Below are 15,904 nucleotides of genomic sequence, written 5' to 3' on the forward strand. Positions count from 1 at the left end.
ATGGATAAGTGACCACCAAGGAAGTCTGGTTTAAGGGTGCCAGTTCTAGTGGAACCTGGGGATCCCCTGGAATTATAGCTGATCTCCAGGCAACAGATCAGTTCATTTGGAGAAAATAGCTGCTTTGGAGGGTGGATTCCATAGCATTATGCTCAACTGAGGTCCTTCCCTGCCCCACATTCCCAACCACCCCTGGCTCTACCCTCAAAGTCTCCAGTTATATCCCAACCCAGAGCTGGATAGCCCATGCTAGCCCAACCTCAACAAAAGGTGGAAGCTAAGTAGCGCTGGCCCTGGTTAGTACATGGGTGGGAGACGCCCACAGAATTCTAGGGTTGCTACTCAGGGGCAAGCATTGGCCAACCACCTCAGAATGTCTTTTCCCTTCAGAAGTGTACGTGAGTGACTTGACAGCACTTGCGACCACCACCACCACCACCGGCTGGATGTCCCTGTGACATAGTCTGGAAAAAGGCTACCTGTGTGGCTGTGGGCCAAAGAAACAGAGATTTGTCCTGCATTCTTTTTATTGATTGATTGACTTCTATCCTGCCACTCTCCCTTACAGGGGCTCAATGCGGATTATGTCAATTATGTAGATACCCTCAAAGGAAAGATGGTCAGCATGGTCTGATTTTGGAAGACAGTGCGATTGAGAGAGGCACATACAACTTGCCATAGCTGTTTCTGGTCTGCGGGCTCTTTAATCTGGAGCTGAGTTTGTTCCTACAATGTCACCTTCACCTTATGGGTTTTGTGCAGGTCATGACATGAATTGTGTCATGTTGCAGGCAGCTGACACAGGAGCATCCATGACCATTCATGCTTTTGGAGCGTACTTTGGTCTCGCTGTGTCTCTACTCTTGCACCGCCCCGGTCTGAAGAAAGGACATGAAAACAACAGTTCCTCCTACCACTCCGACATGTTTGCTATGATTGGTAAGTAGGAGATTTGTCCTGCATTCTTTTTATTGATTGATTTCTATCCTGCCACTCTCCCTTACAGGGGCTCAATGCGGATTATGTCAATCTCCTCTCATCTGTTCTACCCTCATAACAACCCTGTGAGGCTGGTTAGGCTGAGAGAGTGTGTGACTGGCCCAAGATCACCCAGCAAGCTTCCTCAGCAGAGTGGGAATTCAAACCTGGGTTTCCCTGAGCCAAGTCCAGCAGTCACAAACTTAGATGCACGAACAAACTGAGGCATGTCTTGAAAGAAGTCTAAAAGTTTTTTATTTAAGTCCGCAGAGAGCATGACAGGTGTCCTTGCAAGAGATAGATATTGCTAAGAACAAGACTCTAAAGCAAAACTAGGATTCATATAGACCAGAGGTGGCCCAACTACAATTCCCATGAGCCCCTGCACCAAAACCTACCATAAATAGGCTTTTATCTTCAAAGAGCAAACAGGACAGAACCAATGGAGCCAATGAGCTTTCAAACATAACACAGGAACAAATACTGATAACACTTCAGAGAGCAGAGCAGCACTTGGGAACCAAACAAAGGAAGGAGGGAGCGGTGTACTGGCCCCAGTAAACCAATGTAAACAACCCCAGAAAGAACAGGCATGTAGACCACTAAGATGCAAACAATTTGAGAGGGCTACATGGCACCATGCAAGAATGGCCCACAAAAGTGGTCTTTTCATTAGTGTGAGAAGAAATATATATATTTCAATACTCAGGGCAATGGAATCCCCAGGACTCAACAGGGATACTGGTTATATGCTAACCTGAATTCTTAACAGACCTTCCAACAAAACCTCAGGAAAGCCTAATGTCCTCTGTATTTTAATTAACCTGAGAGCCAGTTTGGTGTAGTGGTTAGGAGTGCGGACTTCTAATCCGGAGAGCTGGGTTCGATTCTGCACTCCTCCACGTGTAACCAGCTGGGTGACCTTGGGCTTGCCACGGCTCTGATAATGCTGTTCTGACCGAGCAGTGATATCAGGGCTCTCTCAGCCTCATCCACTTCACAGGGTGTCTGTTGTGGGGAGAGGAAAGAGAAGGTGACTGTAAGCCGCTTTGAGCCTCCTTTGGGTAGAGAAAAGGGGCATATAAGAACCAACTCTTCTTCTTCTTCTTTGAAACTAGTAGCAAAGGCCCCTGGTGGCCACGAACCCCTCTGTGAACCGGCAACAGGGATTTGCAGCCCAAGGGAGGTTGGAAAGCTTCCCCTTCCCCCCTGCCCCCCAGGGGCAGCCTCTCTTTGGCAGCAAAGCCCTGGCGCTGGCGCTGGCGCTGTGCAGCCTCCAGACAGGGCTTTGCCACTGAACGGGAGGCTGGGCTGCAGAGATGCTTTCCAGCCTCTCCCCGGCTCCTACCTATCGGCAGCATCTCTGCAGCCCAGCCTCCCGTTCAGCGGCAAAACCCTGTCTGAAGGCAGCAGTGCGGCTAGCAGGCAAGGAGGGAGGGTGGGAGCTGTAGGGGAAGGGCCAATCAGAGTGGACCTGGGTGGACAGGGCCCTGGACAGTCTCCTGCCAGAAGCCTGTTTCCCAAATATAAGGAGCAAAATAGTGTTAAGGATACTTGATTTGAATTATATTGTACTTTTACTTAAGAAAAGCATTGGTTTCTTAACCTCACTACATATGCTAGCCTACATTCTCAACAATCCCTCAGAAAGGCCAAATGTCCTCTGTATTTTAATTCATCTATTAATTGGATTAATTGATTTGACCAAGTAGATTGTAATGTAACTATGACTAGTAAAAAAGACAGCCAAATGCTCTACTTTAAAGTATATGATGATCCTCGCTGCTTCCATGCTTTTTTTTGGGGGGGGGGGAGACAAGCAGGGAGAAATGGACCAGATCTAACTGCTGTCAGCAACTGACCATCTTCTTGCCCTTTATTCACTTAACTAGAGTTAAAGCCCATTTTATATGTTAATAAAATGGGCGCTAGATGGCTCTGCCCTCTCCCCCCCCCGGGCACAAAAGGGTTCTGCGTGGGAGGTAACGGCGGGGGTCGGCTGTGTGAGGTGGGCCGCGGCGTGGCCGGGGCAGCAGAAGCCTTTGTCGTCCTCCCCCCTGGCGAGTCCGGTAGGCTTGTGCGTGGCCGAGGATGGAAGTAAAGAAGTGGCTGGAGGCTGCCTTGGCCAGTGCGTCTCCGGAGCGTAGGCGGGCCGGGGGGAGGTCGAGTTTCATCGAGGTCTGGGTTCGGGCATGCTCGGCGGGGCTTGGGTCTGGCGGCTTGGGAGTGGGGTGACGTCGCGGTGAGACTGACCTTGCGGCGGTTCGGTGGGAGTGGCAGCGGTCGTTGGTGGTGTGAGGCGGTGTGGTAGCCATTGCAGGGTGGCGGCCTAGCGTGCGGGTGAGGCGGTAGGCATGCAACCTTGTGGTGCAGCGCGGCCGTGGCGGGCCAGCGATCCTCAGGCTGCGAGGCCACTCCAGCGGCTGGGAGAAGGTGGCAGGCCCCCCCCCCCCCAACGGCAGCGATCTTCAGCCATCTCCAGGCCACTGGAGGAGCGGATTAAAGATGTGGACATTTGCATTTTTATTGTAACCAACATGTTTCCCAAGTCATTCAGTCTCAACCGAATACAAACAAATCCAAATTGCTGTTTTTTCCCTGTTTATCTCTGGAATGCGTTAATTGTTTCCATTATGCTATGTGTACATTTACCTTTGCCTATAAGTTTGAATTAATTACTTCCTTTCCGTGGCATTGAATCAGAGGAAGTATGTGCACACAGGAAAGCTCATTCCTTGAATAAAATGTTGTTGATTTTTGCGGTGCCTGTGTTCTGCTTTGTTCTGCTGCTTCAGACTAACACGGCTTCCCACTTGAATATATGGTTCAATATGGTCAACACTGAGCATTTTCATGTTCCACCAATTCTTATGTGTGTATTTGAACCACTGTTGTCAGTGCCGAACATTGACCTTACGGTTGCCTAACCAAGAAACCATGTGAGGTCTCTGAGCTGAAACATGAGAGATGGATTGCCAGGTTGGGAAATTTCTGGAGAGCTGGGGTGGAGCCCAGAGATGGAGGAGGGGATGGGGGAGGGAGGGATCTCGTCAATGATGTTTGGAATTTTCTGGGGTTTGTGGGGTACAGCCTGGGGCAATGAGGTTTGGCAAGGAGAAGGACCTCAGGAGAAAATAATGCCATCAAGTCCCTCCTCCAAAGCAGCCATTTTCTTGGGGATGCCAGTCCACAGGTAGGACCTGGAGATCCCCAGGAATTGAGTCCAAATTAAAGAAATCAGTTCCCCTGGAGAAAATGGCTGCTTTGGAGGGGGGACTCCATAGCATGATACTCCACTGAGATTCCTCTCCACCCAAATCGGCCCATTAACCCCCAAAGTTAATTTCCCAGCCTGGAGCTGGCATTTTCTCCAGAGGTCGGTAAAATGAGTACCCAGCTTGCTTAAACAGTAATGACTGGGGAAGGCACTGGCAAACCACCCCGTATTGAGTCTGCCATGAAAACGCTAGAGAGCGTCACCCCAAGGGTCAGACATGACCCGGTGCTTGCACATGGGGTACCTTTACCTTTATACATTCCAATCGGGGATTATATAACACATCATGTGTAGGTGATACAGGCCCAGGGAAATGAAGCTGAATTGTCTGCTTTGCCTTTTCAGCCATTTACTGAGCCATAAAAAGGTAGATTTTACAAGTACATTGCATAATTCCAGAAATTCCCTCTAATCAATGTCCATGGCTCTTTGAACTTTCCCTGAAAAAAACTAGGAAATGTGAAAAAATTAATTCCCCCCCCCCTCCCTGCTTTAGTAGTGTTGGGACTTTTGGACTTACTTGGCTTGGTCCTGAGTTCCTCGAGTGAAACAGAGTTGCGGGGTAATAGAGCGTTTTGAAATATGCAGTTATTAGTTATCTTCGTGGATGAGGCACAGCAGACATAGCACTTTGAGGTTTAAAAGAGTGTAATCTTTACTGGGAAAGATTATTTAAAAAATATATCATATTTATTCACTTCAGTCTCCTTACTGAAGCAGAGTACAAGAGCTTATAATTAGAAAAACAGCACACTGCAAGCCTCTTGTGGCTAGGCTGCAGGCAGACATCAGCAGATGCCACACATCAGTAAATGGAAAGAGAGCTGAGCCTAATGGCTACTCCATGAATGAGCAAAGGACTCACACCAAATTGCTTTTTCTCTTCCTGAAGGAACAGGAAGTTGGTGGGAACTCAGTTTAAACAAAGCTCTTCAAGGCATGTGCTGGGATTTTCCCACTGCAATACCAGAGTGATCCTTAGATGCCATTAGTGAGATGCCACTAGTACAGCTCAGTTGCATAAACAGCTTAACAACAGCTCTTCAAGGCTAACTTTACCAAATCACTTGCTGATTGCAATTCCAACAAGTAGCAACTAAAATCCCGATTTTCTGACCTGGATGGTGCAGGGTTTTCTGATCATCAGGTCACAGATGCTAGGCAGTCAGTCCTGGGTGTAAACTGCACGGAGCTTTTATTCCAACCCCAGATCGATTCAGTCCCTGCCCTCTACACAGAATGCGATTTCCGTTTGGATTTTGGGCGATTTAACTTTTCCTTCTGCAGCAAGGTTTGCTCCAAAGTGACCCTACCTTTATTGTGCGATATCTTAGAGTGCTTTTAATGCTCAATATTTTTCAAATCCCGATTGGGAAAGCAAGCTCCATGGTAGAGAACCTCTGATAGGTCACACCTGGTCATGTGACAAGCTTGCCTTAAAGGAGAAGCCCCTAATTTTCTCAACTTCTGTCGGTCCCGGATTATTTCTCCCTCCTCTGCCTTTTTCGATCTTCTCCACCACCCCCTCCAAGAAAAGAAAGAGGCTCCCTGCCTGGCGACTCCCCCCCCCCCACCTTCAAGAAAAGAAAGAAAGAGGCTTGGCTCCCCCCCCCCCTTCTGAACTACCCTAACCAAGTGCAGAACACTTTCCTGTTTCAATGGGGGGGGGGAGGAAGACCCGAGTTCAAAGCGATCTGAATTCAACAGGATTGACAATGGAATAAAGTGCAGTGCAGACTCTAAAGTAAGTGCAGACTCTGCCCTGGTTAGTACTTGGATAGGATACTACCAAGAAAATTGGATGGCAAACAAATGCAGGCAATGTCAAACTGTCTCTGCCCTGACCTGGATGGCTCTGGTTAGCCTGATCTCATTAAATCTTGAAAACTAAGCAGGTTTGGCCCTGGTCAGTATTTAGATGGGAGACCACTAAGGATGTCCAGAGTCACAATATAGTGGTAAGCAATGGCAAGCTACCTCTGCAATTCTGGCCTGCCCTGGACAGCTCAGGCTTACCTGATCTCATCAGATTTTGGAAGCTAAGCAGAGCTGGCCTTAGTTAATACTTGGATGGGAGACCATCAAGAAAAACTCAGGTTAGTATGCAGAGGCAGGCAGTGGTATATCATTTCTGAACATCTCATGCCTTGAAAACAAGTTTGTTGCAAATTGGTTATGACTTGACATCCCTTTCCACCGCTAATATTCCCATCCAAATGCTAGCCAGGGCTTTCCCTGATTAGCTTCTAATATGCACCCAGCTTCTGATCCAAGACCTGAGATTTCAGAAGCTAAGCAGGGTCAGCTCTGGCTAATATTTGAATGAGAGAACACCAAGAAAGCCCAGGGTTGCATGAAATTTGAATCTACCTCCAGGGAGGCAAAATTTTGTGTGGAACTTGGCTATGTTTGCATCTTTAAGAATGTCGATGTCCTGTAGAAATGGTTAGAGGCAGGCAATGGCAAACCACCTCTGAATGATATGACTTGACACCACTTTCTGCCATGAAAACCCCGCCCTTAAAAAAAAGAAAATAATAAGACTGTTTCTACACTAGGGATATCATTTGGATTTTCATTTTAAAGGGTTGACTTTTTTGTCCGTTTCTGCACTGAAATGCACCTCTTCAAGCACAAACCTGAATTGTCCCCTTGCCTGCCCTGCAGCAAAGGAATCCCCAGAAAATTGGTTTTCATTTTTTTAAAGTGGGGGCTGATGGGGTATAATTCAGGGCTGCCAAATGGGGAAATGAGTGCAATCAGGTTTTTCTCTGCACCTGCTATTTTGACTTGTTTGGGAACACCCCTTTCCTCATCCCTGCCTTTTTTAAAACCATTGCTCCATTCCCCCACAAAGTGTCCCAAAAGTATTTTTTTTAACCCTGAATTATAGTGCTATAACATCATAACACTTATGACATCGTCATAATGTTATAACATTGTCACAACATAATACAGTGATTGTGCAATGATGCTGTTTCTAAGCTTAAGAAAGCCATCACAGTCTTACACGGCAATGTTATTATGTTATAACATTATAACTCTGGGTTTTTTTAAATTACTTTGAAGGGAACGGGGAAGGCAATCAAAGGCACAGAATGGTGCAATTAAAGGGTGCAACAAAACAAAGGTGCAAGCAGGCGCCATTTTGAAAAAAAAACATTTTTGGAGAAGGGAGCAAGCATGATGGGAGGCTGCTTCCTCCAGACTCAGTGTGGAAAGCATCTCATGAATTTCAGCCTAAGAACTGAGGGGAGAACAGCCCAAATGTGGCAACGCTAGAGTTGACTCGCTGCATCCACAGAAAATCCAAAGTGTGTCTAAAACAAGACATGACTCCTAACGTGGAAATCATAGAATCATAGAGTTGGAAGGGGCCATACAGGCCATGTAGTCCAACCCCCTGCTCAACGCAGGATCAGCCCAAAGCATCCTAAAGCATCCAAGAAAAGTATGTATCCAACCTTTGCTTGAAGACTGCCAGTGCTTTAAGGGGAGTCTATAACAGGCTGTGATTTGTGATCTTATTACAGGTACCCTGTTCCTTTGGCTTTTTTGGCCCAGTTTTAATTCGGCAATTGCAGACCAAGAAAATCAGCAAACAGCAATTATCAACACATACTTCTCTTTGGCAGCGAGCACTCTCACTGCTTTTGCCCTCTCAAGCCTGGTTGAAAAGAGGGGCAAACTGGACATGGTAAGCATCTCCTGGAACTCTGGCAAGTCCTTTCCGATTCCATCCTTGGCATCATTGGTCCAGGCTTAAGCCTGTTGCAATCAGTGAATTTAGACTGGAGTAACTCCATATAGGAACACACTCTAAAGCTCTGTCCATCAAAACCAAGTACTGTTCTGCATGCAGGGGTTGAGCAGAATTTGGCAGAAGTTCAAGATACTATTGTAGTGTCACCCTAAGGTTGCCGCCCTCTATGCGGAGCCTGGGGTTCCACGGGAATTACAGCTCATCTCCAGTCTACAGAGATCTGTCCCCTTGGAAGAAATGGCTAATATGGAGGGTGCCCTCTAGGGCATTATATTCCACTGAGATCATAGAATCATAGAGTTGGAAGGGTCCTCCAGGGTCATCTAGTTCAACCCCCTGCAGAATGCAGGAAACTCACAACTACCTGCACACCCACAGTGACCCCAATTCCATGCCTGGATGATGCCCCCTCTCAACCCCCCCCCCCCCGAATCCCTGGCCAATCTGGCCTGGAAGTAATTTGCCTCCTGATCCCAGAGTGGTGATTTGCGTTTCTCTGGGCCTGCAAGAAAGGGCCACAAGAACCAAGCACCCCCACAACCCCTTCTGCAGAGATACAGAGATCTTTTTCCCTCTCCCTGTCTGTCAAACCTTTTTGGAAAGTTAACAGGTGTTGTATCAACATTCAATCTAGAAATTTCAGTTTTGGGAAATTTGATTCAAAAATCAGATGGGATTTATCAAACTGAACTTGAATACTGCTGTCTCTCCACATTTCTGATTGTCCCTCGTCAGTTGATATTTCCTTTCCACCCAGGTGCACATTCAAAATGCTACCTTAGCTGGAGGAGTCGCCGTGGGTTCTTGTGCGGATCTAGAAATCCAGCCCTTTGGGGCTATGTTAATCGGCAGCATTGCTGGTGTCATCACAGTCCTTGGGTACAAATACTTAACAGTGAGTTTTTTTTTTTGTTTTGAGAAAGGGCAATCTTAATGAAGTTAAGTTTGGAGGCTTCTTGCTTTATACAACATACTTTGGGGTCCCCCTTTTAAAAACACCCCCACAATAACACCTTAACTTAGAAACAGACCCACTGAAATGTGCCATAACCAATTCTGTTGTCAGTTACAGTTGTGATTTTAAATGGTTTTAGATTGGTTTAGTATGTTATTAATTACTAATAATGTATATTATTTATTATTTATTTATTTATTTGATTTGTATCCCACCCCTCACTCAACGTCTCAGGGTGGCTAACAGCATAGGTAAAATGCAGCTTAAGATAAATTAGATATCATTTTAAGGCCATAAAGTAATAGAGGCAATCAATAAAACTTGGATTAATAGACCTCTTAATCACCAATTGAGTGCAATTATAAATCAGCCCAATACTTATTAGGGTGGTTCCTGATGTAACGGTGAAGGAAAATTGGTGGGGAGACAGTGGTTGGCTTCTAAGCATCTTCCCTGCAGCTCTGTTGCAAGGGCTGTCCACTTGCACAGGAAAAACAAGACTAAAGTAACCAGAAAGCAAGAAAGAATGGCTTGAAAAATACAGTTGTGGCAGGGGTGGCCAAACTGTGGCTTTTCATATGTCCATCGACTACAGTTCCCATGAGCCACCGCTGGCACATGCTGGCAGTTTGGCCACCCCTGCAATAGTGCTAGGAAAAGCTGGAGGCATCAGGAAAATGGGAGCTGGGTTGACTCTGTCAAGGAAGCCATGGTCCGCAGTTTGCAAGACCTGAGCAAGGCTGTTAACAATAGTAATTTTGTAAGTCATAAATGTACAGGGTTGCCATAAGGTGGAAACTATTTAATGGCCCATAAGAGACAGGGGCACATGGCGGAGACTTTCCTATAGAATCGCTGAGGGTCGGACATGATTGACCAGGCCCAAACTCACCATGTCAGATGAAAGCATTTCCATGAAAGTCTTGAAGGGCCCAAGAACTTATCAAATACATATATATATAAAAGGTAAAGGTAAAGGTATCCCCTGTGCAAGCACCGAGTCATGTCTGACCCTTGGGGTGACGCCCTCCAGCGTTTTCATGGCAGACTCAATACGGGGTGGTTTGCCAGTGCCTTCCCCAGTCATTACCGTTTACCCCCCAGCAGCAAGCTGGGTACTCATTTTACCGACCTCGGAAGGATGGAAGGCTGAGTCAACCTTGAGCCGGCTGCTGGGATCGAACTCCCAGCCTCATGGGCAAAGCTTTCAGACAGCTGCCTTTCTACTCTGCGCCACAAGAGGCTCACACATATATATACATATATATATACATATATATATATATATACATATATATATATATATACATATATATATATATATATATATACACATATACATATACATATACATACACATACACATACACATACACATACACATACATATATATATATATATATATATATATATATATATATACACATACATACACACACATACATACACACACATACGTGTGTGTGTGTGTGTGTGTATGTGTACGTGTATGTGTTAGGGTTGTGCAAGGGGGGCCCGATTCTGATCGATTCCGATGAACCCAATTCGCACCGATTTGGGTTCGGATTTTGACCGATTCAGGTTCGGCTGAATCGATTCGGATCACTCCGAATCGATTCGGAGCAAATGCAAGTCAATGGCACCATTGACTTGCATTGGAAATTCTTTCCCCGCCTTTCCCGGGAGCTGGGGGTAGGGAGTGTAAGTTTTACCCCTCAAACTTATTGGGAAGCTCAGGGAAGGTGTTCCCTGACTCTCCTGCAAGTTTCAAGAAGAGTGGACAAAGGGGTTCAATCCTAGGGGCTCCCAAAGAGGGTACCCCTATCCGCTCCATTGGATATAATGAAGATTCGGAAATCTCTAGTTTGAACTTGATTCCCCATAGACTTCTATGGGGAATGGTCTTTGGGAGCCACTAGGATGGGACCCCCTGTTGCAATCTTCCTGAAACTTGCAGGGGACTCAGGTAAGACACTCCCTGAGCTCCCCTACAAGTTTCAAGAAGATTGGACAACACACACATTCAACCCCATGCCCTTACAGACTGGACAACTCCTCCCCTTCCTCTTCCCACTGCCAAGCTCTAGCGCCCATTGTATCCTTGGATACAACGGGCTTTGCCCCTTTTTTATATATAATTGACTATATAGGAAACCCTTCCAGGGCTGTCAAGAAACCCCAAAGTTCCACAAAACCCTGGTTGCTTCGATATTACATTGCTGCATATCTGGGTTATTAATTAAGACTTTTTATGATGTTGCCACTTGGTCATAAATAAATTGGAGAAACAGCAACGTAATATTGAATCATGGGCCCCTTATGCATGCAGCACTAAACCCCGTTTTAATTTACCCCACCCTTTAAGTTACTGCATTTTATAACGTTCGTTGTTATGCACATTTGACAGCACTCACAAAAAAACTGTCATATATTATTCTGCATTTTGAGATTCTGAATCTTTAGTCCCTCCCTTGTCATTCAGTCTCCCTTGGCTGAGAGGGGGGATGACACTGATAGGTAACTAATGACTGCAATTAGCACTTCAATTGAAGCCAGTATCTTTACAACAGAGAAATTCACTTTCTCCATTAATACAGGAATTCTCAAGCGAAAAACAGGATGCGGGGGCTGCTGATTGAATGGCATCAGAGCTCTTGGTGTCAGTGGCATAGGAATGAGCATCAAGACAGAGCTAAGCAGATTTACATTCTGCCATAAAATGGAGTTGAAATGGGCCTTGCTTCCATGTCTTGTTCTATGCAGAATTATTTAATGCAGGAGAATAGGTGGCAGGTGGGGGAAGGAATAATTTTTTTTAATTGGAATCAAATTATAATGCAATTTTTATTGATTTTCAAAAAAAGGCAACATGATTTCAAACTTGAAGGTCATAGGCAGCATCCTTGGGTCATCAACATGGGGGTGGGCTGTGCTGGGGAGGCTCCACTGAGATCTTGCTGCATTCACCAGGGCTGACCCTGCTTAGCTGCTGAGACTAGACAAGATTGGACCATCTGGGGCCCCATTTCCTCCTGGCATGCAGAGAACTGATTCACCCCCCCCCCCCAAGTATGCCCCCTTCTGCATCCCAACTCAGGCCATCCCCAGAGAGTACAATTCCAGCTGGGAAATGCTTGGGCACCTTTGCTGTGTGGAATGAAAAGGAAACCGCCGTTTGCTGCAAGATTGCGGTCAGGAAAACAGGGGCACACAGTGGTGGGTGGTGTGGGCAAAGGGTGTGCTTTAGTGAATCATGTTATAATGCCAGAGTTGTTGAGTTTTTTAAAAACCGGCAAAAAGACATTTGTCATGGAAGGGCAGCAAAATGGCGGTGGCAGATTATTGCCAGCATTCATCAGGATGGACAAGTGAAAGGAAAAGGTTTGGGGGAGTATGGGGTGGGTTGTTGATGGCAGTGATGCCACAGCGGTTGGGAACAATGCCGGACACAGACCCCAAAAGCTGGACTGTCCAGGCCAGACATACCTTGTTTGCTCCTGATTTAAAAAGTGAGAACTGGATTGCTGAGGATTCCCTTGTTGCAGGCCAACTGAGGGGGTGAGCCAGGTCTTTGCTGGAAAAGGGGAATTTAAATTTGGGAATGGATGAAAAACTCAACCCTATGCAAATGGAAATCTGAGCCAAACTGCTAGTGTGGAAACAGCCCTAATCTCCTTTCCTGCCTTTCAGCCCATTTTTGCCTCATTCTTGAGGATTCAAGACACCTGTGGCGTCCACAACCTGCACGGCTTACCTGGAATTCTTGGGGGAATTGCAAGCATTATTGCTGCTGCTGCACAGGTTAACACTGTGTGAGTTTTAAAAAGCTTTTGTTCAGCCGTACAATATCTTTATGGTTTTTAATCCGTTAGCCAAAGAACCTTTTAAACAGGTTGCAGTCTTTGTCTTTACAAATGCCGGAAATTATCCCTCCCACCTTCCATCCTTCATAGAATGAATGGGGGGAAATATGTTTTTTTTATTTCTCTGTCAGAATGCCTTTTCTTTCTTTAGTCCAATCCTAAAATCTGTCACACAACAGCCACAGGAGACGATTGTAGCCCAGGGGTCCCCAACATAGTTCCAGTGGGCACCATGGCACCTACTGACATTCATGGAACCCACCAAAAATTTTTAGAAAGTGGGTGGGCTTTTAGAAATTGGGCTTTTGCCCAGCAGATCTTCTGATTGGCCATTTGAAATTTGATTGGCTGAGTAGATATTTATACACATTGCTTGGGCAGCAGCTGCCACTACAGCACAATGATCTTCATTGTGTGACCGAAGATAAACTGTGGTGGCCATTTTTGGCTATCTCCACCTTCTGGAACAGCCATCTTGTGTCTGCAAACGCCATACTGTGTCAGAAGTCCAAAGATTTCTGGATGCTCAAAAATGTTAGGGACACTTTATTGATGCCACAGGAGCTGTCTTCAGCCTCTTCTCCAGCACAACATAGCATTTCCCCTACAAGGGTTCAATTAAAACCCATTTGGAGAATACTCAGAAAGCTTTGAAGAATGAAAAAGGTATGTAGAAAGAGACAGAGATACAATTGGGCCAAGTGTGGAAGTTCACACAACCACCCATAGACCCATCAGAGTTGATTGCCCGGACTGTCTACCATAATTAAAACATTGTGCAAATGAAATACCAATGGGGGTAGGAGAATTATGGGCATCTTTTATACCAATGACTTGGGGTAAGACTGAACTCAGTTGCCTGTGACACAGAGAGCCAAGATTATTATTCTTGAGGATTCTCTGACAGTTGGGAAATAACCACACCTGTCTTCTGCTAGCTGATTGAGCTGAAATAAATTCTTGTAGCAAAGTTCCAGCGACCTTTTTGCACTGGAGAAGAAAATCATAGAATCATAGAGTGGGTCATTGATTTGCCCAGATCATTACAGAGGCAAGGGAAATTGGAGGCTTTCCCTTGACATTTGCTTCCCAGATTATGTCCCAAGAAGTGACAGAGAAGGAACTGTAGGCCTCCTTTTCATGAGCATTCAAGGGAAGGGGCAGTCAGTGAGTTCACAAAGACCAGGTAAGAGCCATGTGCCATTGGCATTAAGTGGACCAATCACAGTTGTGTGTGGGGACAATAAGTCATCATAGCATTGCAGTGGGGCAGTCACAGATTTGGAAAGCCATATTGTTACAGGGCCATTTTAAATGGAAAGATATTTTTTTAAATTTTGCAGGAACATTTACATGTACAATTTCATGCAGTTACTATTTTGATCTGTTCTGTCATTATGTGCAAGTGAACATCTCTGTGAAAGAAATACATTTTGTTTTATTCCATTGTATTTTAGAATATCAGTTGGCATGCAGGCTGCAGCTCTTGGATGCTCCATCGGGATTGCTTTGGTAGGAGGAGCATTCACAGGTCAGTAAGAAGAAGAAGAAGAATTGTTGGTTTTTATATGCCGCTTTTCCCTACCCGAAGGAGGCTCAAAGCGGCTTACAGTTGCCTTCCCTTTCCTCTCCCCACAACAGACACCCTGTGGGGTGGGTGAGGCTGAGAGCCCTGATATTACTGCTCGGTCAGAACAGCTTTATCAGTGTCGTGGCGAGCCCAAGGTCACCCAGCTGGCTGCATGAGGGGGAGCACAGAATCGAACCCGGCTTGCCAGATTAGAAGTCCACACTCCTAACCACTACACTCAATATTGAGTGTATTCTCAATATTGTCTAGGCTGCTCTCTCACACCTTGGATAAGACCAACCACACATCCTCAAACAATGAAACAGGAATCATCGGAATACAGATATAAGGAAAGAGAAGACTGGTGGTATATAAGAAAACAGCATCATGAAGATATCCAACAACGATTCAGCATTTGTTGTTGTTGTCAGCCTTTCAGTCATGTCCGACTCTTGGTGATACCCTGGAACTTTTCCAAAATCCAGTGCAAATTTGCTATATGGTCACGAGGGCTTAATGAGGAGCAAATAATGCCTTGCTAGAATAACAGTCCTTCGGGCTCAGTTGCTATTCAAAAAACACCATAAAATGTTAAGGTTAGGGATTAATGTCAGACACTTTCCCAATTGTGAACACATGTAATTAAAAGAAATCTGTTCACAATTGGTTAAGCGTCTGCTATTAATCACTAAACTTTTTATTCCCCTGATGTTTTTATGAATGGCAATGAAACCCAAATAACTGAGGAACCCCGTTTCTTATTCTACCAAGGCACAATTTGACATTATTTGATATGCTGCATATGTGTTGGATATTGTCATGGTGATGTGTACTAAGTCTGTAGGTTTGGTGAATACAGACTCAGTAGTTCTTCAAAAACAACTCTCTTTATTAGTTTTATTAGCTTGTTCTTGGGCGGTCGCACTTTTTGAATAGCCTTGATTTAAAACCCAGCGGTATCAGTCTGGGATCTCAGAAATTCAACGGATGGTACCCTGAGCTGGCACATCCTTCTTCACATGAAGGCCAGCAGTCTGGAATTGATGGATGGCGTGTAACCTGGCAGTGAGCTCCTCGGACCCCCCACTTCATGTAGGACACTGGTTCCAGAACTTCCTAGCTGATAAGATGGTCAAGGTCAATGCAGTGTGTTAAGGTGAAGGGCACCCTCTGTGCTTAAGGTGGACTGGAGCTACGTTGGGGTTGAGGCTGAAGGATACTAGTAGCCAGGAATTCCTTCACGTTGCCTTGAGGGGGGTTTACTGCAGCCAGTTGACCCTGAACATTGTTATACCCAAGGGTATGAACCATTCTAGACAGAGTAAACTGGTGTGATGACCTTCTACAATGACAAGGGGTAACTGGTGTGTGATTGACTTGAGTCAGACATTGAAGGCGCTGATCCCAATGATGGGGACTCGGTTCCCCTGGAAGTCTGTTAGTTTGATGCCCAATGGTTCTATATGGGTGGTTCTTTTGAGTATAAGTTTGGACAGG

The 15,904-nt window shown here is 45.6% G+C and overlaps 1 protein-coding gene across 1 annotated transcript in view; it reads left to right on the top strand.

Annotated features, from left to right (window-relative positions):
• Positions 1-15,904, top strand: part of RHAG (Rh associated glycoprotein) — a 50,282-nt gene that overhangs the window by 25,218 nt on the left and 9,160 nt on the right. The window contains exons 4-8 of the mRNA XM_077316097.1: positions 792-939; positions 7,789-7,952; positions 8,776-8,913; positions 12,665-12,786; positions 14,295-14,368. Of these exons, the coding sequence (XP_077172212.1) occupies positions 792-939; positions 7,789-7,952; positions 8,776-8,913; positions 12,665-12,786; positions 14,295-14,368 (646 nt within the window). The remainder of the gene's footprint in view (positions 1-791; positions 940-7,788; positions 7,953-8,775; positions 8,914-12,664; positions 12,787-14,294; positions 14,369-15,904) is intronic.

This window comes from Paroedura picta, chromosome 1, assembly GCF_049243985.1.
Source record: "Paroedura picta isolate Pp20150507F chromosome 1, Ppicta_v3.0, whole genome shotgun sequence".
In the NCBI taxonomy this organism is placed as follows: Eukaryota; Metazoa; Chordata; class Lepidosauria; order Squamata; family Gekkonidae; genus Paroedura; species Paroedura picta.